A 24,064-nucleotide genomic window follows, 5' to 3' on the forward strand; every position below is an offset into this window, starting at 1 on the left:
AAAAAACAAACTTAACAAAAAACATAATCTTATATTACGTGCAATCAAGCGCAAGAGGACTTGACCGTGTAAATTTGTCCTTGGGAACAAACACTCGCAATGCTTTGTCACTGGAGTGGGTTGGAAGGCTGGAAGGTTTGTGAGGCGGGCGGACTGTGAGGCTTTCCTAATTGCGCACTGTGCAAAGTGCCAGCGACTGCTTAATATGCGCAGCCAAATAGAAAACATTTTAGATCCCTCCTCCTCGAATGAGTCATCCTCGCCATTCGGGAGTGTTGCGGGGGGTAAAACGGACAAACAGTCACTTGTTGTGGTTTGTGGACGTCTTCGGGGAGTGCTTTTTCTCCTTCCTGTTGTGGGTTCTGTACCTAATTAATGAATGAGTGCCCGGGATCTCAGGAACGCTGCAGGCTGCTCCTTACATTTTTCTAAGGATTGGAAAATGTGTCCATCTGAACATTTCATTTTGGCCGAGCTGTGGTGTTTGCAGTGAGAGGATGAATTTTCGACACACACACGCCTCTCTTCTCTGCCTTTTCGCATCTGAGTGAGCAGAGACCTGTGAATGGGCTCATGTTTGTGACTCATCTCTGCATGACTCATTGTGTGCCCACTGCCCCCCCTCCCCCGCCCTGTCCCCCTCTGGGCCATGCCTTTAGGGAGTGTGAATAAATAGACGGCTTTTTCAAAAATCGTGGTACAGCCTGGAACGTAAACCCCCCTTTTTCTTCAACCTCTCCCCACCTCTGTTTCCTCTTTAGTGTTTCTCCTCTCATCTATCACCCAGGATATAGACGAGCTCATGGAGGATACAGGCCCGCAGCTTATTGGAGGGGGGCACAGAGGAGTTGGCATACTTGTGGTCCCTCCCACTCAATTCCCATTCAGAAGTAGCGAAACAACGCTCCACCCACAACCAGAGCTTTATGCTACCACCATTTCAGATACGGGAAAAAAATGCTAGTTATTTGATGCCAATTGAAGCCCGAGCTAGAAGATGCCTCTACAAATATCTGCCGTTATTTATTCCCAGAATGCCCTGCTGCCCCTGGTATTTGCTGTTTGCATCTTGACGGATAGCAGATCCTCCTCTGTGGCTTGCGTGTTTACAGTGTCTCCTGGGAAGGAGATGTTGGCTGGGGGACATCCTCTGGGCTTTGGCCCTGTGTAGAGGCCTGCATGCGCTCAGTCCGTTTCCTCAGAAAGGCCCAAGTTTAGTCTGCTCAGAGCTGGAATGAAACCGTTTCCACCTCTGGGTTATATTCATTTACGGCCATCTACAAAAACCCAAACTTGTCACTCAGGTGTTTGTGAGGTTCGCAATGCTGCTGTCTGCGCCATGTTTGTGGCATGTTGTTTCAGCCCATTATGAACTAAGCCGCTCTATAGAAAACCCATAGAAAGGCCTTGGAATCACAATGCATTTGAACGGTCATATGTCTTGAAGAACGGTCTGTTATGGGCGATGTAATGTGCAGGTCACATCCATCTGTTAAGGGAGGTGCAACGCACAGGTCACATCCGTCTGTTATGGGAGATGTAACGCGCAGGTCACACCCATCTGTTATGGGAGATGTAACGCGCAGGTCACACCCATCTGTTATGGGAGATGTAACGCGCAGGTCACACCCATCTGTTATGGGAGATGTAACGCGCAGGTCACACCCATCTGTTATGGGAGATGTAACGCACAGGTCACACCCGTCTGTTATGGGAGATGTAACGGGGTGGTCGCAGTTAAGCAGTCCGCCCTTCTTTCCCAACAGTTTACGGACCAGCAGCACTTGCAGCAGCTCAACCTGTTCCAGGCCTCCATGTCAATCACAGGCATGCCCCACAGGCCTCTGGGAAGGGCCCAGTCCTCCCCGGCCACCGCCAGCCTCAAAGGCACCCCTATTGGAGAAGCACCCATCAAGCACCTCTTCACCACAGGTATGGGCGTACCAGCAGGCACTCTGGTAGAATGGTACTCTAATGAATTAATGCCTATTGAGTAACTACAATCGCAGATGAGATTCATAATGAGTTAGCCGTATTGATGAACCATATATTATATAATGTATTATTAACATATATTAACACGCACCATTATTTTACTTTACATCATAGAGGCATTACACATACATTCACCGAGCACTTTATTAGGAACATTTTTACTTTATTACACCTACTTATTCATGCGATTATCTAATCAGCCAATTGTGTGGCAGCAGAGCAATGCATACACTCATGTAGATACAGGACAGGAGCTTCAGTTAATGTTCACATCAACCATCTGAATGGGGGAAAAATACGATCTTTCACCATGGAATATTTGTTGGTGGCAGACAAGGTGGTATGAATATCTCAGAAACTGCTGGTCTCATGGGATTTTCACGCACAGCAGTTTGCAAAGAATGGTGCAAAAAAGAATCCAGTGAGCAGCAGTTCTGTAGACAGAAATGCCTTGTTAATGAGAAACGTTAGAGGAGACAGGAAGGTGACAGTAACCCAGTAACCCAGATACCCACACATCACAACAGTGGTATGCAGAAGAGCATCTCTGAACACACAACACATCATAACTCTTAAGTGGATAGGCTGCAGGAGTAGAAGTAAAAAAAAAAAAAAATAATAATAATAATGCAAAAATAATAGCTATCTAATTGAGTGGAAATAGAGGCAGGTTTGGTGAAGAATGTTAAAAATTTGTCTTCTTAATGGTCATGTTTTGTTTGCACTTGGAAGAAGTGGCTGTAGAATGATACAGCCAGCATTACTGAGGGGATGCAGGAATGGGTAATGGAGTGCAGATTTCAAAGCATTATTATAGCACATTGCTCAATGGCTGCATCTCAGTGACCCCCAGTGTATCATATTTTGAGAAAATATTGATGTTGCCTGCTTGAATTAAATGCTGGCCTAAATTATAGCAAAATATGACATGAATAAATACACCTATTTCTAAACAGGTCCTCTGGGAAATGAACAGGTGCACTGGCCAATATTGTTAAAAATATTATAATCACCTTCTACAGTATACTCATTTCAGCTGCCAAGAGCAACTATGGAGGGAGGAATGCCCAAAAGGGTTTGGGTTAATTTTATCTGTGCACAGAAAAAAGCAATCACAGCAGAAAACAGACTCAGGAGATGGCATTGATGTGCTGCAAAATACTAAGTTGAGAATAAGTTCTGTCAAAATATTTAGGCTGAAAGAACATGGCGCCAGATATTTGTATGCACCCCACTCCTGTGCCGTCTGTATGACTGGCTCGCGACTAAAATTCATGGCTTTTATTCAAAGCTATTCATTACTCACCAAAAAAGTCAAAGAATCATCTGAATCTGTAGACAGAGGACCGTTCAGATACATCACTAATGGGCCTTAGTCTTTTTTCGAGTAATTTCTATGCACTAAATATTACAGAACACCAACCCTGGGTCAATTACGTAACTGTTTTGTTGGATTCTAATTATTTCTGCACTTTACTGATCTTGTCTGTTGTACTGAAACCTATTAAACACTCTCAAAAAGTGCAAACCCTACCTTCTGGTCCTCTCGGTTGGCTCAGTTACGCCAGGCAAGATCAGTCGAGCACAGGAAAGTATTTGAATCCAAAACAGTTTAGTATTTGACCCAGGTCTGTGGGACACAGGTGTTTTATGAGAGAGTAGTAGAGCAGTAGCATTAGATCCGTGCTGCGATTTCCCCTTTTCCTTGTTGGTGAGCCTCTCTACTCCTAACAGGTGTGGTGTACGACACCTTCATGCAGAAGCACCAGTGCATGTGTGGGAACACTCACATACACCCGGAGCACGCTGGCCGGATACAGAGCATCTGGTCCCGACTGCAGGAGACTGGGTTACTCAACCGCTGCGAGGTGAGGCGCCTCCTGCTGGCGGGAGGACCAAAGCGCTTTCGCTTTTCCTTCTGTTTTTCTTTTGAACCGAGACCCCAGTGAAAGACCCTGTTTGTGTCTGAGCAGAGAATCCGGGGCAGGAAAGCCACGCTCGATGAGATCCAGACGGTCCATTCCGAGCATCACACACTGCTCTACGGCACCAGTCCCCACAACAGGCAGAAGCTGGACAGCAAGAAGCTTTTAGGTACTCCACTTTGCTTGCTTGCTTGTGTGTGTGTGTGTGTGTCCGCACACATATGCTTGTGTGTGTGCGTCCGTGCGTGTGTGCGTGCGTGCGTGTGTGTGTGGTATGGTTATGGTATGGTTGTGTGTGTGTTAGAGAGCACACAGTGTTTGGCAAATTGGAATTCCCCCTGGATCTTCTCTGAAATGTCACCCCTCGGTTAAGAATTCAACTACAAACAGATGCATTTCTTAAGGGTTATCTCCTCTGATGGCTGGGTGTATTTTTAGCCCTTGAAGACGCAACAGCCCAGACCACCTCCTCCATCTCTGAATCATCGCTGGATTTCTTTTTCTCCAGGCACAGTGTCTGATCCAGCTGCTGCCAGTCACCAAGTCAGATTTGGATTTGAGGGTCAGATTTGATGATTTCTAATCTAGTCAGTAGGGGTGTGCGGGTGGGGCTGAGAGACAGGCTGCATACGGGTGGAGTGTGACTTATTTCAGCCCCTGACCTTCATCTCATTTGATTGGTCTCTTTCAGGTCCAATCAGCCAGAAGATGTATGCGGTCCTGCCCTGTGGAGGCATCGGGGTGAGTGATCTGTGGATGTCTGGGATCCTTCTAGCAGGAGAAGAGCTTGGGCTCTGGCACACGTCTCCCAACGCCTTTGCTGATTGGTCGATATTTGCACTCTGCTAATAATAATAATATGTTTATTTGTGTAGCACTTTTCGAGCATACAGCACAAAGTATTTTGCAGCAGTGAAAAACAAATACCATAAAAATAGACACAATGTCATAAGACAACACAATACTTAAAATCAAATAAAAATCTATGAATGTATAAAACAAATAATATTTTTAAAGACAAATTCAATAGTATAAATAACTAGTGAATAAATAAAAAGACCATAAATTCAATATAAATTCAATGTAGGTAAATTTCATATAGGACAAATCTGAATGTTTGTGAACAGAGGTCGCTAAGATACTTCCAGGTGGCCACTCAGCGGTGGAACGAAGTAACATCACTTCAAAATCGATCAAACCAGACCTGTGTAGAAACAGTTTGTTAACAATGCCAAAATCATCTTGTGTTTGGGACTGTAATGCGGCACACAGGGGATTGGGCTTTTTCCAATTCTTAAAAGAGCATAACCCAGATACTGCAGTCCGTTTACAGGGCTGTCTCAGTTTTGACAAGTGCTTGGCACAGTCAATGACAGTTGACACAGAGACGCCCAATATAAGTTTCAAACTATCAGAAAAATGGGGGGAAAAACAAAACCGGAACTGATTGTATTGCTCATGTCCTTCACAAATGTTGTTGGCAGATAACATTAGCTAATAAACACCAGACGCTCATCGGCGGCCGTATAGAGAAAGACTGGGATGATAACTTTACAAATGTGAAACGTTAAATCCAACCTTGCCTGTTGTAAAACGAGTTAACTAGCTAGTTTTGATGGTAACGTTACAGTAATAGGATTTCCCATAACGCTAGCTAGCTAGTTTGCACTGGATATTCATGTTAATGATGTTGGCTAACTAACATTAGTTACAATGTTAGGGGGCTGCTGACAGCTAACATTAATGTTACATTAGCTAACTAGACCGCATCATATACATCATAAGTAAAACAAATTTGTTCAATTTTCACAAATTATTTTCATACTCCAGCTTTGACTTGGTTAAATGACATGGAAAACACTGCCTGCTATACATATTCCTCAACATCAGTAGGCAGCAGAGCCAGAGCCATTATCCGCCCAGAAGTAAGTTCTTTGCTGTTGTGACATCACATGGATTTGTATAGACTCCCCCCAGTACAACAGAGGGGAGGGGCAAATACTAGCCCTAAGCCCCCTGGTAGCACATGAGGCAAAATCCCTCAAGCAGTGGCAAGAAAAAAATCCCGGCTCGGGGGATGCCCAGTTAGAGTAGGCCTGCTCAATCTTCGGATCATGGTTTTTCAAAATGTATTGAGAACAACTGCCTCCAGGCTTATAGCCTATCTTTCATCTTTTTCCTTAAATCATACCTGAAACGGTAGTGAACAAAATGCAAGAAGCCATGTCAAATGTTTGCGGAGAAAAAAACATTACTGATATCTATTGGGTGCTGATAAGGCAGCCAATCAGCAGAAATGCCTTGCAGCTTCCATGTGATTGAAAAAACAAATCACATGATCAAATAGAAGTTGTACGACCTTGCTGCCAATCGGCTGTCTTATTACCACCCTGTCTTATTATCAGTTATGTTTTTTCCCAAAAGCATTTCACATATTTTTGTTGTTGTTTTTTTTACTACTGCATCAGATACTGTGTGATTAAAAAGACTAAAGATCACCCATAAGACCCATGGCGGACGTTAATCTTATTGTGCATAGAAATACTGTCTTTTGATATATCGTGCGGCCTTAATCAGAAGGCTGATCAATGCTTCAGTGCATTTCCATCAGCTTTTATATATATATATGTATAAATGGTTCATATGGATTAGTTAAGAATGTCAACCAAGCACCCAGATTCTGTAATATATTAACTCACAAGATTACGTACCCGTCGTGTAGTATCTGGGATGTCCTGCTCTCTATCCAGCATGTTTTGTTTACAAGGAATTAATGCGTCATTTGACTCGGTTATGTTTGTAGCTATTTTTACATTGAGTTTAATTTCATGAGTAAAGAAACTGGCTGTGTTAGTATTTGAAAAATGTTTACATTTGTTTTTCAAAGTTAAGGCCAAACTGCAAGGCACATGGATTGAATTGAAGTCCATGCGTTTGGTTTGCCATTTAATATTGTTATAGCCCTTCGGATTAAAGCTAAGCCAAACCAAAGTGATAATGAGTGCCCTCCATAATGTTTGTGACATAGACCAATTATGTCTTGATTTGCCCCTGATTGGCCATGTGGTTAAAGTGCACATTCTCAGATTTTATTAAAGGGTATTTCTATACATATTGTTTTCACCATGTTGAAATTACAGCATTGTGAATACATAGTCCCCCCATTTCAGGCCACCATAATGTTTAGGACACTTGTCTTCACAGGTATAAAAGAGCTCGCAGCACCTAGATCTTTCGATCATCTTTGGAAACAATTATTGCTGTTTATCAAGGATCAAACTTTTGCCAGTGGAAGTCAAGATGCCATTATGAGACTGAGAAGCAAGAATAAAACCTTTAGAGACATCAGCCAAACCTTAGGTTTACCAAAATCAACTGTTTGGAACATAATTAAGAAGAAAGAGAGCACATTCTACAGCACGACAATGATCCCAAACATACTGGTGAAGCAGCAAAGTCATTTTTCAATGCAAAAAAATGGTGGATTCCTGAGTGGCCAAGTCAATCACCTGATCTGAACCCGATTGAGCATGCCTTTCATATGCTCAAGAGAAAACGAGAAAGGAGACTAACGCCCGAAACAAGCATGAGCTAAAGTTGGCTGCAATAGAGAGCATCACCAAAGAAGACACCCAACAACTGGTGATGTCCATCACTCGCAGACCCAAAGCAGTCATTGCATGGAAAGGATATGCAAGAAAATACTAAACACGACCACTTTCATTTACATAACATACTGTGTCCCAAACATTATAGTGCGCTGAAATGTATAGACTATGTATGAACACTGCTGTAATTTCTCCCAAAGTATAATAATTATATGATAATAATAATAATAATAATAATAATAATAATAATAAATCAGACTATAAATAGTATGAAATGCCCTTTATTAAAATCTGACAATGTGCACATGCAATTTTTTTTATTACAAATCTCAAATTGTGGAGTCCATAGGCAACTAAATAAATGATGGATCTTTGTCCCAGACATTATGGAGGGCACTGTATGTTTTTAATGCATGCATGTCTACAAATAATAGCCAAGTCTGAGTGTGTGGGAGAGGTGTTGTGGAGAAAGTTATTTCATCCTTGATACAGTATAGAGCAGTCGAAGCAAAATGGAAACAATGCACTGTTAACTATTGAAGTTGTGATTTACCATAGACTCCCAGTTCATATCATAATGAGGGCATTAAATGCTGTTTCCAGCATGGGTTGAGAGATGTCTCCTAAGAAAACAATGGAAGCATGTACCTTGACCATGGCTTTACAGCTGAAATGTGTAGGGTCACACTGAGTTAACATACAGTCAGGTCCATAAATATTTGAACATCGACACAATTCTCCTCTTTTTGGCTCTATACACCACCACAATGGATTTGAAATGAAACTAACAAGATATGCTTTAACTGCAGACTTTTCACTTTTTCAGGGTATTTACATCCAAATCAGGTAAACGGTGTAGGAATTACAACAGTTTCTATATGTGCCTCCCATTTTTTAAGGGACCAAAAGTAATGGGACAATTGGCTGCTCAGCTGTTCCATGGCCAGGTGTGTGTTATTTACATTTTACATTTACATTTTAGTCATTTGGCAGACGCTTTTAATCCAAAGCGACTTACAAGTGCATAGGTTCTACCATAAGTCAAAGCATCACATCCAGAAACTAGCAAAATACACATGAAATGCTGTTCTAAATGGTTGTCATCATAAGTGCATTTTTTTTTTTTTGGGGGGGTGTGTTAGACAAGGATAGGGATATCAGAAAGGAGGGGCAGGGGAAATCAGGAGGGATTCCCTCATTATCTCATTTACAAGGAGCAGATAAAAGGTCTAGAGTTCATTTCAAGTGTGCTATTTGCATTTGGAATCTGTTGCTGTCAACTCTCAATATGAGATCCAAAGAGCTGTCACTATCAGTGAAGCAAGCCATCATTAGGCTGAAAAATCAAAACAAACCCATCAGAGAGATAGCAAAAACATTACGTGTGGCCAAATCAACTGTTTGGAACATTCTTAAAAAGAAAGAACGCAGCTCAGCAACACCAAAAGACCCGGAAGACCACGGAAAAAAACTGTGGTGGATGACAGAAGAATTATTTCTCTGGTGAAGAAAAACCCCTTCACAACAGTTGGCCAGATCAAGAACACTCTCCAGGAGGTAGGTGTATGTGTGTCAAAGTCAACAATCAAGAGAAGACTTCACCAGAGTGAATACAGAGGGTTCACCACAAGATGTAAACCATTGGTGAGCCTCAAAAACAGGAAGACCAGATTAGAGAAAAAGCCTTTGCCAAAAAGTCTTTACAGTTCTGGAACAACATCCTATGGACAGATGAGACAAAGATCAACTTGTACCAGAATGATGGGAAGAGAAGAGCATGGAGAAGGAAAGGAACTGCTCATGATCCAAAACATACCACCTCATCAGTGAAGCATGGTGGTGGTAGTGTCATGGCGTGGGCATGTATGGCTGCCAATGGAACTGGTTCCCTTGTAGTTATTGATGATGTGACTGCTGACAAAAGCAGCAGGATGAATTCTGAATTGAATCTCATTGAACATGCATTTCACTTGCTGAAGACAAAACTGAAGGGAAAATGCCCCAAGAACAAGCAGGAACTGAAGACAGTTGCAGTAGAGGCCTGGCAGAGCATCACCAGGGATGAAACCCAGTGTCTGGTGATGTCTATGCGTTCCAGACTTCAGGCTGTAATTGACTGCAAAGGATTTGCAACCAAGTATTAAAAAGTGAAAGTTTGATTTAAGATTGTTAGTTTGTCCCATTACTTTTGATCCCTTAAAAAGTGTGAGCCACATATACAAACTGTTGTAATTCCTACACCGTTCCCCTGATTTGGATGTAAATTCCCCCAAAGTAAAGCTGAAAGTCTGCCGTTAAAGCACATCTTGTTCGTTTCATTTCAAATCCATTGTGGTGGTGTATAGAGCCAAAAAGATGAGAATTGTGTCGATGTCCCAATATTTATGGACCTGACTGCATGTAACCCCTTATGGCCAGATGCACCTTACATCTCCCTTAACACTGATTCTTAGGTCTTTCTATGGGTTTTCTTGAGGGCGCCTATATCCATAACGGGTTAACATACTTTCTCCTCTTAAAAACGTTTTCTGGGCTGGCAGTGGAGAGCAGTGCTAAATTTTGTTTCTTTCCATAAAACTAGCATGGACTATGTTTATTACAACACGTTCCCCATATTTTCAACATGGGGATGCATTTCTAAACTGTCCCCAGTGCTGAATGTGTGGCAGTGGTACACCAGTGTGAGATGCAATGTGCATGTGTTTGTTTGTTTGTGTCTGTGTATGTACCTCTGCATGTGTTTGTGTATACTTTGTGTGTGTGTACATTGCTGACCACCAGCTGTGCCTCCCTGCTGCCCACTGCAGGTGGACAGTGACACCGTCTGGAATGAAATGCACTCCTCCAGCGCTGTGCGGACGGCCGTGGGCTGCGTCATCGAGCTGGCGTTCAAGGTGGCTGCCGGAGAGCTCAAGGTAACTGCATGGGCACACAGACCGGCGGGAATACCGTGTCCTGTCGCTGAAAACACCTCCGGAACAAACAAATTGTGCACCTTTTGGAGATATAGAACAACACTGAGTCACTCCCCTTGAAGGACTCAACCCCTCTGTGTCTCCTCTCCCCATGCAGAATGGCTTCGCTGTGGTTCGTCCTCCAGGCCATCACGCAGAGGAGTCCACTGCTATGTATGTACCCCACTGATTCCTGGGACATTTCGAATGGGCTGAGGGTGCTGGTTAAAGAATGAATTTGGGGCTCGCAGGGCAGGGCGATATAGCCATCGCAGTATACTTTTTGTAAGTGCAGTAACAACTCTCTCCAGCATGCGGTGTTAGATTTCTTCCAGTCTTTTTTATTTAATCATACCTGATGTGGTAGCCCACCTCCAGTTCTCTGAGCCAAAGTGAAATGCTTCCGGGGGGGGGGGGGGGGGGTCACAAACTTTTCAATGTTGATATGACAGCAACAGGACCATGTTATTTCCATGTGGTAGATAAAAACATGACTTCAAGGATAAACTAATTGGTTAGTTAACCAACATTGAATAGAGACAAGTTCAGTTTTTTTTTTCTCCCCTGGAGACATTTCACTGAAGTTTGGAGGTGTTACCGTATCAAGTATGAGTAAAGACCAAAGAAGGAGCGAAACCGATCACCACCACTCAGAGATAGCTCTTACTGTTCTTATTGATGTACCTATAGCTCGCAGCCCTAAGGGCTAGTATTTCTCCTTCCCCTCTGTTGTTCTATGGCGTGCCCATATGAAATGTAACTACATTTTGTGTTTTCGTGTCTGCAGGGGCTTCTGCTTCTTTAACTCGGTGGCCATCACAGCCAAGCTCCTTCAGCAGAAGCTCAATGTGGGGAAGATCCTGATTGTTGACTGGGTGAGTCAGGAGGCCCTTTGGGTTCAGTGGGTGTCATGTGAGCTTTAGGGCCTGTGTAAACCCTGCTATCTCCTTACGGCGGCCCCGTCCCCCCTGCAGGATATCCACCACGGCAACGGCAGCCAGCAAGCCTTCTACAGCGACCCCAATGTGCTGTACATCTCTCTGCATCGCTACGACGACGGAAACTTCTTCCCTGGCAGCGGCGCCCCAGAAGAGGTCTGTCTGTCCGTGTGTCTGTCTGATTGTCAGCCTCTCTCTGGATATTCTGGGTAATATCCATGGCAAGATTTCTTTATATAGGACAAGAAGGTCCCCGGTTTGAATCATGGCCAGAGCCCTTCTGTGTGGAGTTTGAATGTGCTCCCCGTGTTCGAGTGGGTTTCCTCCCAATACCCCGGTTTCCTCCCACAGTCCAAACACATGCTGTAGGATAATTGGAGTGTGGTATATATGTATGCCTGGTCAGCACATACTCTCTGCTGTTGTACTGTGAGGCCTGTATGGTATACAGTGATCATTGGCTCCTGGGGTAGTCTGGGGTTTTCCTGGAATTGTTCTGCCAGGGTTAATTCAGGTACCCAACTGATTATCCCACTGATTTAAAAATGCCATCCGGCTAATATTTGGGGTAAAGCATAGCAGGCCTCCATTATTTTTGAATAATTCTGATCTAGAAACACCGTTTGTGATTTATATGACTGTGAAGAGGAGAATCTCAGCTTACTTGTCATATTAATAATATCTTTCTACTCCAGCAAGCTATGCTCATTTAAATCATAACTGTCATCAAGCTGTGTTTTTGAGAATAAAAGCCCCACAACTGTCCATGTCTGATTTGACTAAAATGAAGTTTCTGGACTGACAAGCCATTGCAACCTCCAACTCAAAACAACAGAACATATTTCTTAATGTTAAGTATTAAAATATTATATCTGCTATATTTATTAAATAAACCACAGGAAAGTAGCTAATTTCAATTCATAATTAAATTAATTATTATTTATGTTACGTGTTAGCAGTTCATCTTAACAAAATCTAAATACTACATTCAGTTGATACCGAATTACTATAAATGATTCAGCTCAGAAAAGGTGAATGATTTGTAGAGGCTGACATTCAATAAAAGTCAGTATAGTCTACAGGCAGTATAGCTACGCCTTTCCTTTGCACAGTATTGAATTACAGGAACGTCAGTGTCATACATCACGTGTAATGTCCTTGAGGAGTTATCTGTGAAATTTTGGGAACTAGGGGTTGACAACATAGTACGTTAATGTACATATTTACTATGTCATTGTGTAAAATAATTTGCATATGTATGTAAATGTTAATGTAAGTTTAATAATTTAATATATTATGGGTATGTTTTGAATAACTTGTTATTGCAAGGTCCATTTGCTTCGGACAGCTGAGATTGGAGAGAAAATGGTTAAAATATTTCAAGGTAAAAGCGCTGATCCGTTTTCAGAGAAGCAGCTCTTTGCGTTCTTGGAGGTGCAATGGAGCGTGGGAACAAAAGCATGAATTTTCCCCAGTTTGTCGTCACTCGCGGGAAGGGGACTAGCACTCACAGCAGCCCGCCTCTGTGTGTCCGCAGGTGGGGGCCGGCGCAGGTACGGGGTACAACGTGAACATCGCGTGGACGGGGGGCGTGGAGCCGCCCATGGGGGACGTGGAGTATCTGACCGCCTTCAGGTATTTCACACCAGTCTCCAGGAGAAGGGCAGCTACAGGGAAACAGGAACCAGTTATTAATAGTGACGGTGACCAGCACTCTGGGGCTGACTTTCCTAGATCCAATTGCAAAATTACAATGGTGCTTGATCGTAATGCGTAGACATTGGGTAGGTTATTGATGGCAAATGGTAAAATGGTAAATGGCAGGCATTTATATAGCGCCTTTATCCAAAGCGCTGTACAATCGATGCTTCTCCATTCACCCATTCATACACACACTCACACACCGACGGTGATTGGCTGCCATGCAAGGCCCCGACCAGCTCGTCAGGAGCATTTGGGGGTTAGGTGTCTTGTTCAGGGACACTTTGACACAGCCCGGGCGGGGGATCGAACCGGCAACCCTCCGACTGCCAGACGACTGCTCTTACTGTCTGAGCCATGTCGCCCCATATGATGGAATTGGGTCCTGTTAGGTCCGAGGGTTCCCTGTTGGAAGCTAGAGTCCCACAGACTTGGGTCAAATATGTAATTGTTTTTGATTCAATTACTTTTCTATGCTTTACTGAACTTGTCTGGTGTATTGGAATACTCTCAAAAACTGCAAACCCCACCTTCTGGTCCTCTTGGTTGGCTCAACATCTATTGAGCACAGGAAATTATTTGAATCCAAACAATGCCATATTTGACCCAGGTCGAGAGCTCCATCATTTCTGCAGCCCGCTTTGATCAGTGTACTGTAGCTGTGTAGTGATTTTTACCTCACCTCCATTTCTCTGCCTCTTTACAGGACCGTGGTGATGCCCATCGCCAACGAGTTCTCCCCAGATGTGGTGCTGGTATCGGCAGGGTTTGATGCCGTGGAGGGTCACCAGTCTCCTCTGGGCGGCTACCGCGTAACGGCCAAATGTAAGTCTCAGTTTCCAGCCCAGCAACTTACCGTCGTAGAGCATGTATCTTCACTGATGGAGCCAATCTTTGGTCTTGGGCTGAGACTTTAAACCGAGGTCCTGACTCTCTGTGGTCGTAAAAAAAGACCCCATGACACTCAACGCAAAGAGTAGGGTGTTCCCTGGTGTCCTGGCTAAATTCCCAAACTGCCCTTTTCTACCTGCCACCTAATCATCCCCTGATTTCATTGGCTAAAATAGTTCTCTCCCTCACCACCTCTGCTGGTTTGTGGTGAGCATTCTGGCACAAAATGGCTGCTGTGAATCACCCACATTGGAGCTACACATCTCTGTACAGCACTTTGAATGTTGAGAAAAGCGTTATATAAATGCAGTGATATATCTTTATCTAATCTTTGTCCTCATCACATTATAACATTCTGTGGGCAGAGAAAGAGTGTATAGAACAATTTTCAAATACTGACAGAAGGCCTACCTCACAGCTGTGTGCTCCAGTGATGAGGGCGGCGTGTAGTGTAGTGGTTAAGGTACATGACTGCGACCCGCAAGATCGGTGGTTCGATCCCCGGAGTAGTCACAATAAGATCCGCACAGCCATTGGGCCCTTGAGCAAGGCCCTTAACCCTGCATTGCTCCAGGGGAGGATTGTCTCCTGCTTAGTCTAATCAACTGTATGTCGCTCTGGATAAGAGCGTCTGCCAAATGCCATTAATGTAATGTAATGTAATGACCTCGCTATCTATATTTGTGTACAGCTGCTAAGATTTTCACAAATTTCACATTTTTAATTGCATCTAAGTTTCTCAATCACATTCAAACATTCAACTGCTAACAGTGAGACTGAACAATTGTGCCATAATTGTTGTGCCGATAATTAACGCCCCATAATTCATTGCATCACATCCCAAGTCCTCATCCACTGGTGAGGTTCTCCATTGCCTTTCACACCTTCATTCTTGACACTAGTTCCCTCTGCTGGTGTATAGTGGTACTACACCCCTGTGACATGGCAGGAGCAGCCCAGAATGAATAACACATGAAAGGAGTAAAACCATATTTACAGAATATTTGTTCCATTCCTTTGAATTGCCATTGTAATTTAAGTCTCACCGATATGGCGTGACTTAGGTTGACCGGTTGTTTGAGTTGGTCAGCAATACCCACTGAAGCTGTCTGGTTTCATTTCCCCGTAAAACAGGCAGCAAAGGCTGATCACGCTTTACGTCCCCAGGTTTCGGTCACCTGACCAAGCAGCTGATGACGCTGGCTGGCGGCCGTGTGGTCTTGGCGCTCGAGGGGGGTCACGACCTCACTGCCATCTGCGACGCCTCCGAGTCCTGCGTCTCCGCTTTACTGGGGGAAGAGGTATGACAGACGGCCTTGGCAGCCAATGGGGTGGGAGCATGAGCACTTCAGGAGGTGGTTTGAGAATCAATTGCATCCGTCTCTCCAAGACGCATATGACAACCAAAGTGAATGACCTCCCGAAGTATAACGTCACGCACCTTAGCCGTCCTCCAAACCAGAACACATGTATCTACACAAGCACAAAACGCACAGAGGACACACAGGTTTGGTGTTTGAGCCAAATTAAACGCTCACTAGCAATACAGACAGATTACATTACATTACATTACATTATTGGCATTTGGCAGACGCTCTTATCCAGAGCGACGTACAACAAAGTGCATACCCATAACCAGGGATAAGTTCGCTGAAAGACCCTAGAGGGAAGTACAATTTCAACTGCTACCTGTACAACAAAGAGAAGGACAAGGGCCTTTTTTTTTTTTTTTTAAACAAACAAACAAACAGAGCAAAAGTGACCAAAGTTAACTATCCAAACACTGCTTACCTGGCCAACTAAAAATACCGATACACAAAGCAAGTCACAGAGACAACAATTAAGGTTCACAGGGAGGTAGGGAGGAATGGGGAGAGGTGCTGCTAGAAGAGGTGTGTCTTCAGCTTGCGCTTGAAGGTGGGGAGAGATTCTATAGTTCTGACCTCAACGGGGAGTTCGTTCCACCACCGTGGAGCCAGAACAGACAGTAGTCGTGAGCGTGAGGTGGAGGTTCTGAGAGGGGAAGGTGCCAAGCGGCCTGTGGAGGCTGAACGAAGCGGTCTGGCAGGGGTGTAGGGTCTGATGATTTTTTGCAGATAAGCTGGGGAAGACCCAGATAGACCCAGAAGACCCAGATAATTCCGAAATCCGGTTTACCGGATACACATCTGACCGCCAAGTGTAAATGCAATGTGGTCAAATCACATCCGGACACTATCTAGATACAAGTCACATGAAAGGACCAGGTGTAAAGGGGTGTTTATTCTCTGTCTCACAGCTGGACCCCCTGCCTCAGGCCGTCCTGCAGCAGGAGCCCTGTCCCAAAGCGGCCGCCTCCCTGGAGAAGGTCATCGAGATTCAGAGTGAGTCTCCACTCATTTCTTTTACAGACCTGGGTTCAAATGGTACTCTTTTCTGCATTCGACTAGCCTCGCCTGGTCTCTTGGAATAAATGGCTGCATCTCAAACGTCAAAAAGGCTGCCATCTTAGGCAGTAGTCTAAGGCATCGAGTGCCATCCAATTCCAAAAAATGATGCCTCCTAAGGTGCCTTCATTTGGACAATTTTGAAGGCAGTATGTATATATGCTTTGCCAGGTGGGATATATCCCACAAGTGTTTGCAATTAACCTCAGAGCTCGTCCACAAGTGCAGTATACCGCAAGCTCGTACCCCATGGCTGAAACGCGCTCTGTGCCCTGCAGGTAAGCACTGGAGCTCGGTGCAGCGCTTCGCCCCCACCGTGGGCCAGTCCCTGATGGAGGCTCAGCGGAGAGAGAAGGACGAGGCCGACACGGTCAACGCCATGGCCTCCCTGACCGTGGACACCGAGCCAGGCGCCAGTCAGCCATCCAGCAGGTACACATAGGCGCTACGTACACACGGCCGCTACGTACACACGGCCGCTACGTACACACGGCCGCTACGTACACACGGCCGCTACGTACACACGGCCGCTACGTACACACGGCCGCTACGTACACACGGGCGCTACGTACACACGGCCGCTACGTACACACGGCCGCTACGTACACACGGCCGCTACGTACACACGGCCGCTACGTACCTGCCCTGACACTATGTACACGCCCTGGCACTACGTACATGACCATTACCATTAATATGACTATTACTATGATTAAGTCTTTCAGACTTTGGGGCATAACTGTGAGAGCTCTACTTAGCTGTGTTTCTCTGTATGAAATTAACATTCTCTTTATAAAATTTAATTCTGCACCTTGGTGTAGTTAGATATTGTTTTTGATATTGATATTGTTTTTAAAAATATTATTTATTGTTATATGCTAAGTTCCTCTGGAAAATATGATTCTCAACCCCTCCTATCTGCAAGAATCACCTAGGCTCTGGTGTTCTTGGTACAATTTTTATAAGCCTTTGATTTTCCCCCTCCATCAACCCAACACTATTTGTGTATATATATATATTTGAGAATAATTTGGTCACTTATTGGGTTGGTTTGGGATGGATACACCAGAGACCCACCTCAAAGTTGCTTTAGTGAACTTTAGTAATCGTAGTAAATACTAGTATAAACCCAATGTAACAGTGGCAACTATCACAAAGGAATAAATTCAGGCTGCTTTTGCTGCACTGTAAACTGCTATCAGAAAACCTGCTGCTGAAGTGGTTAATTTCACACTCCCATCTCCTCAACACCCTAAAGCATGCCAGTTCTCACCAAATCCTCCAAATTCCAATCCAGACGTTTATGACCGATGGAGTTTAGCCCAAAAGATGGAGCTCCTTTGGATTGTTGTTCCGTGATTGGACGGTGTTTGATTGACTGGTGTTGTGTTGGGCCCGCAGGCCTGCAGAAGAGCCCATGGAGGAGGAGCCAGTGTTGTAGGGCGCTGCCGAAACCTCACACCGACACACCCGGAGAGACCCCCCGCTCCCCACACCTCACCCCCATGCCCCCACGGTCTCCACCTTTGAAACCCCCCACCGAACCCGGGGCATTTTTCTCCACCTGACGGACACACGCTAGAGCCCACCCATCCCAACCCTCCCCCACCGCCTTTAACCGGCAAACTGCCCCTGAGGAGGGGTCGACGGACAGACAAAATGGCTGACGAGGCAGGTGGATGCACAGGAGGAGGAGAGGAGAGGTACACGTGCAGGGAAAAGCAGGACATTGCAGGGTGGAGACACCAGTTTGGTTACTGGCGGTGACAACCACCTCAGTGGGTTTTCTTTTGAAGAGAGGTGTCTCTAAAAGTGCAGTTTTTATTTTGCATATGGAAAAGCCAACGAACGGGACTGACTCTTAAAACAGACGAGTTACTGAATGAGAAGTGAAACCATTTTCACAAATACGAAACGTTGATTGGATCGCTTTATTTCTTGTCAGCGTGTGCGGTTGCTCTCTTTGTCTTTGTTGGTATATTTCTCTGTTCAATTCAATAAGGTGGCTTGAAGCACAATTTTACATGTTCGATGTATGTATACAAATGTGCATGTGCGTGTCTGTGTATACACACGTACATCTACATGCACATGCGCACACACACACCAGTATGCGCTTTTGTGTGTTTGTATGCATATTCCTGCATATGTATACTGTATGTATATTTGTGTTGTCGTTTTGTTCTCTTAAGTAGTTGACTGGAATGGGAATCACAGAGCGGGGGGGGGGTGCTTTTGTATTTTCACTAAGGGCTGCCGAAACACAACTTTCTTTGCCGCAGCCAAACTTTTCCTTGGACTACATAACACCCCCCTCCCCAGACACGTCCCGCAGTCACACCCGAGGCAAAAGCAGCCCCACAGCGCCCCCTGTGGAACTTCAGGATGGCCACTGAACGCTAAGATGAGAGGAGGGCCTTCCTCGTTTGTCCTCGAGTGTGGAGGGCAGCAGGTGAGATGAGCGTTGGAAAGTTTCAAGAGGAACTCGGTGCCTTTTCGAAAACGTAATAAAAAACAACAAAAAATCCACACAATCATTACTCTCATTTTTATGGAAAAATGCCTTAATTTCCTTAAAAAGTGCACCAATTCTACAGACGTTCTAACTACGATTGTCGGATTCTTTCTTCCTGTCCACTCTTTCTGTTTCTCCCACACTGTCGTTTACCGTTGCCAGTAGAGGAGTGCTGGGAGTGTATGAGGCATAAGGTCAAAGGTCATTTTGGGACACCTGCTGGTCCATGACCTCAAGCCTGTCCTCTTCCTCTTTATTTATTCGTACTGTGCCCTAAACGGCAGGTTGTGTAATTATTAGGACATTTGCGATACAATTTGCGACCAACTATTTCACGTCTCTTGTCATGTGTATATAATGTGTTCACCTTTTATTCTTAGCTGAAATCACTTTTTTGTTGATTTTTAGAGGAATGATGCCATATTGGCAGTTCTTTCTCAATAACAATGTAACAGGCTATCATAAATCCAACCATATAGACTTTTAATATAAAAGTATTATTTAATGAAAAAGAGTGAGATAAAGTGTTTTCTTTTTTCTTTTTCTTTTTTACATCTAAAGCTGTTCATTTGAGTAAAGGGGAGTTGTTTTAAGGTGATAGCAAAATCACCTGATGTCACTCATGAAATTGAGAAAGTAATGATATTTCAGAATTTTCTTAACGCCAAAGCTGGAAAATTGTACACTACATCAACCTGGCCTAAAAAGATTTTAATCTTCGCAATATGATCAAATATTTTATTGAGTATAGTTTTTTTTCTGAATTCCATTGTTCTTTTCAGTTTTGATTTACAACTCTTAACACTGACATATTGAGGACTGTCGTAAACTGTATACTGTAAACTGTATTATGAAAAATATATAGTGGAACATAACTGACATTTGGTTGTATAAGGTGCACCTTGATAATGTTCCCCAAGCAGCTTTTCTTGTATATCTTTGGATCCAGGTTTAGCTAATTTAGTTACACTGCTGGACTATGAGATGCACAAGTGTGTCTATCCTCTGTCATTCTTGCCTTTCATCCACAATGTTCTTTCCAGCCAGGACATTTTATGTAGTGATAATGCAATCTGTACGTAAAACAGTCGGTTCGTGGCAGTGTGTACGTAAAGCAATCGGTTTGCTTTTACTGAACATAAAAAGTAAAAAAACGCGGTAGTGCCAAAATCTCTGTCCAGAAGCTACTTTGAAGCTACTTTGACTCAAAAAGCTCCAGTTGAAAGTTATACAACGTGCCGTTTGTCACTGTCTTCGTCTCCTTTGGGATGTTTAAGGGGAGGGCAGGAACCGGAGCACACGTGCCTGCTAGCATGAAGAGGCTTTGGCCATAGAACATAACTCTAGACCTTTTCCTCTGCAAATACAAAATGGAGGATTAAATCGGTTTCATACAGATTTATTTATAGCCACTGTATTTGTACAGGTAACATGCACCACCATTAAGCTGACCTAAATTATTGACCATTAAGATCTGCGGGCATGCGATGTATGCATTTTTCACCTCCATTACTTTTTTGTGCAACAGATAGTCTTGTCATAATTGTTAATGTAGGACTGGCTTTTTTTAATGAGTAATGCATTTAAATTACCTGTTGTGAGTTTCTTACAACTCTGATGTAATTTTGTTTGGCAGGTGGTTTTAAAGGCCTGTTTATAGGTCAATTTGAGCAAATAATTTTTAAAAACAAGATTTTAAAGACTTTTTTTCTTGCATTTAACCAGCCATAGCACAAAAGAGCCACAATAAAAAAAAAAAGTCTTCTTACGATAGAAGGTGTATAACATCCGTCAATTACCATAAAAATAGCTTTAATGTCGTGCCCACACTATTTTGCTATTCGGTAAATATGTATATTTATTGATATTTCATATGTTGTGTATACTGGTATTTGGTGATCTATAATTGTTGAGATTTAAAGAGTAATTGTATATTTTTTGACTTTGGAAAGAGAGGTCTGTTTCACATGTGTCCTTCTAATGTCCTGGTGTTTGAATCTCCATACACTGTGGTTGGATTTTGAATTACATGACCATCTTTTAACATATATTTGGAATATATGAAATGTCTCGGTTATATTGAAATGCAGACATTTGAGATTATCAAAGCACATTCCTTAATGTCTGTGTTCTTTCAAATGCTTTCCTGTTGAAAATAATAGACGTACATATACATACATTTATATACACATTGTATATAAACAGTTATGTATATGTATTGCATTGCACACTATTTTAGTAATCTGTAACTGTGAATATTCTTGATGAGAAAAAAAAAAAATCATGGTCCCTTTTTATTTTCTCCTTTTATGTCATTTTGATGGTTGCATTGTGTACTGTTCCACTCTGTGATGAAACGGTCCAGTTGCAGTAAGAATCTTAAAAAGGGAACGTTGACTCTCCTTGGCGTTTTATTTCAGGGTATGTATGTGTACATTTTCAAATTATTATTATTATTTTTTACTATACTCATTGTAACATTGTTACACCTTTTTTTAAACATTGGGCCTGTAGTTTTGTTCCCCTTCACACAAATTCACTGTTACGTTGCACAGAGCCTGCAGCTCTTCCAGGTTATGTGAAGGGTCATTTGGGGGCAACGCCTGCCCAGTGCTCATGTGATGGAAGTCAAATGAGAGAATGCCCAGGATTTCTCCTATTGTCTGTTGTCACCAGGATGTACAAGGGTTTGGGGGTCTTAAGTCAAATTTGCAGGGAAAGGGTGCGGATTTCTGCAGACTAATGCAGTGATGCTATTGCAAATCCCACTTTCAACAGGGATTATTTTTACAGTTCTGGCAATATTGTTCAGCTTATTAGCTTCTTGCTCACATCGTGTTTAATTTCATTGCCCGATACACGTTTCCAGTTTTATGTTGATATCCTGATACTGTGGAGGTTATGATCTGGGGGATTGATTATGCGTTGTTGGTGAAAGTTAATTTACTCTGGACACTGAAACCTATTATATTGGCAGGACAGTCCGTGTTAAGCATATGACATGACGTAGGTTATGGTAGCATAGCAGTGGGTCACATTGGCAGGTTCATTGGTACCTCAAACCACCCCTTTTTATAGTGCTAATACATTTGGTATACTGCATTTTGGTCCTGTAAGAAATCCCCCCATGAAATTGGCTAGTATTGTACTTGTTTTCTTATTTTTATCTAATTTTCATCCTGCAGAATCCAGTGTCACTGAGGGAGCTATTTTTACCCAGTAATACCTGGTACCAGAGACCACTTCCTCTGGGAAAAGGGCAGCCAGTGCCTGGCATGTGTTGGAATTCAATTACAAACCTTACTGAGCTAGCATCCTGTCCATTGGCTTAGCCCTGATTTATATCGTACCCCCAGATAACCCAAACCTCTGTTTGAACCCAGTGCTGCTTCTTGTGCTGTGTTGTCAGAAAACAAAATCTTTCCGTTGCCCATAAATGGTCAAATATCATGTTCTGTCATCACACTTCAGGTTGATGTATCCCACCCCCATTTTTTTGTCAGATTTCATTCAGCAGTAAACAGGATTCGGGACATTTTTGGATAAACTACCTAGGGATTCACATGAATTGTGTCAGAAGTTTTCTCATCCATTTGGTCTGAAACTTTCCAGGTCCTTTAAATAAATGAATTTCTGCAGTATAATCCAAAGTGACAGCCATAATAATGTAGAATGTTGATGGAGTTGTATCCATTTTGCTACTGAAGATTTATTCTGCTTGGCTGTAATATATAGACAGGGACTCTCACAATATGGTCCAGATGGGCAAACACATCTGTGTAATCACCACTGTCTTCTAACCTACGTGTGTGTAAGTTCATGGGCTTACAGTAGATCACTTGAAGCTACAGTAGAATACAGTAGAACTACTCTGATCTACTGTATTATTTGTGTATATACATATACAACACACACATAGGCACACAAACTCACAGCCACATTTACAAGAAGCACAATTGTAGGGTGCGGCAGCGACATGGGCAAGCTCGCTTTGCTCCCATGTCCCAAATACATTCTCTTTTGATGTGCCTATGGTGAGCAATACAATGCCTAAGCCCTGCCTGGATTCAGCTTGTTTCAACTGTTTTGACATGGCTTGGGTTACTACAGACATCCAGATGATACTAGGCATTTAAGTAATTTAAGTAAGGATAAGGACGATGGTAATGGTATGCCACAGTTAGCACTTTCCCCCCCAGTCCCTTTATAGCCCCCATTCCGACAGGTTGTCAGCCATATTGACGTAGTACAATCTGGATGTGGGAGTAGCCGCAATAGCGCGAGAATGTGGTCCTAACCCTCCCTAACAGCCATTGAGAAGGTGGTTACTGTTGTGCCTGTTTGAATACGAACTGTCGGGGTTGGGGTGAAGCGTGTACCAGTTTCCTGTATGTCACTGTCAGTTGTCACTACTGACCGTGTGACGATATTTTTTTGTCTCCGTAGTTTTGGTGAAAGGTTTCAAGCTGTAGTGAGGCGGGAACACGCATTGTGTCTTGGACAAGTTCAAGCATGTTTTTTTCTTTGGCACAAGACAAACAGAGATGGCACTTTATAACATTTTTCTCAATGACGCATTGTTAAAATTATACCCATTTCAAATTAACCAGTGCTGGTGATTTGTTTCTTTCTTGCCGTTTGGAAAAAATGTGTTCTTGACTTCATTTCCAAGTTGTTTTTGTATTCAAGAACACTTTTGGTGGACACAGCAAATGGTTGAGTGTTCTTTTAAGTTCAAGTGTGTCCTTACAGTGGTTGATGACCAGTAATGTGTTGTAGAAAATGTATAATTTTGTCACTTTTTTTTTTTTTTTACTTTTTCTCTGGAGGGAAAACAATGCGGGGAAAAAAGAAATCTTGTTATCTTTTATCAGTCTTTGTTATATCTCTTCATGTTTCAAAGTATTTTGTATCATGTTATAACATTTGTCTTTGTGTAAATAAATTATATTGTTTCTGCCAAGACCAGTTTAATGCCCATTATTAATTAACTTCCCAAATTAAACAGGTACAGGAGTAACTGATGGCAAAAAAGAATGATTTCTCATTTCTGATCATCATTCCTCTCAAGGAATAATTGCAATTTGTGTGCAATTGTGTACACATCACAC

General features: G+C 43.0%; 1 protein-coding gene across 7 annotated transcripts in view; it reads left to right on the plus strand.

Annotated features, from left to right (window-relative positions):
* Positions 1 to 23,916, plus strand: part of LOC133122196 (histone deacetylase 5-like) — an 84,191-nt gene extending 60,275 nt beyond the window's left edge. For all 7 annotated transcript variants that reach the window (XM_061232023.1, XM_061232025.1, XM_061232024.1 and 4 more), the window contains 14 exons: positions 1,767 to 1,932; positions 3,730 to 3,863; positions 3,969 to 4,089; positions 4,612 to 4,661; positions 10,336 to 10,443; positions 10,601 to 10,656; positions 11,270 to 11,357; positions 11,457 to 11,576; positions 12,958 to 13,055; positions 13,828 to 13,946; positions 15,180 to 15,313; positions 16,291 to 16,375; positions 16,717 to 16,870; positions 17,840 to 23,916. In XM_061232023.1, the coding sequence (XP_061088007.1) occupies positions 1,767 to 1,932; positions 3,730 to 3,863; positions 3,969 to 4,089; positions 4,612 to 4,661; positions 10,336 to 10,443; positions 10,601 to 10,656; positions 11,270 to 11,357; positions 11,457 to 11,576; positions 12,958 to 13,055; positions 13,828 to 13,946; positions 15,180 to 15,313; positions 16,291 to 16,375; positions 16,717 to 16,870; positions 17,840 to 17,879 (1,473 nt within the window). In that variant the 3' untranslated portion in view covers positions 17,880 to 23,916. The remainder of the gene's footprint in view (positions 1 to 1,766; positions 1,933 to 3,729; positions 3,864 to 3,968; positions 4,090 to 4,611; positions 4,662 to 10,335; positions 10,444 to 10,600; positions 10,657 to 11,269; positions 11,358 to 11,456; positions 11,577 to 12,957; positions 13,056 to 13,827; positions 13,947 to 15,179; positions 15,314 to 16,290; positions 16,376 to 16,716; positions 16,871 to 17,839) is intronic.
* Positions 23,917 to 24,064: the final 148 nt, after the last annotated feature.

Source organism: Conger conger, chromosome 2 (assembly GCF_963514075.1).
Source record: "Conger conger chromosome 2, fConCon1.1, whole genome shotgun sequence".
Taxonomy (NCBI): domain Eukaryota; kingdom Metazoa; phylum Chordata; class Actinopteri; order Anguilliformes; family Congridae; genus Conger; species Conger conger.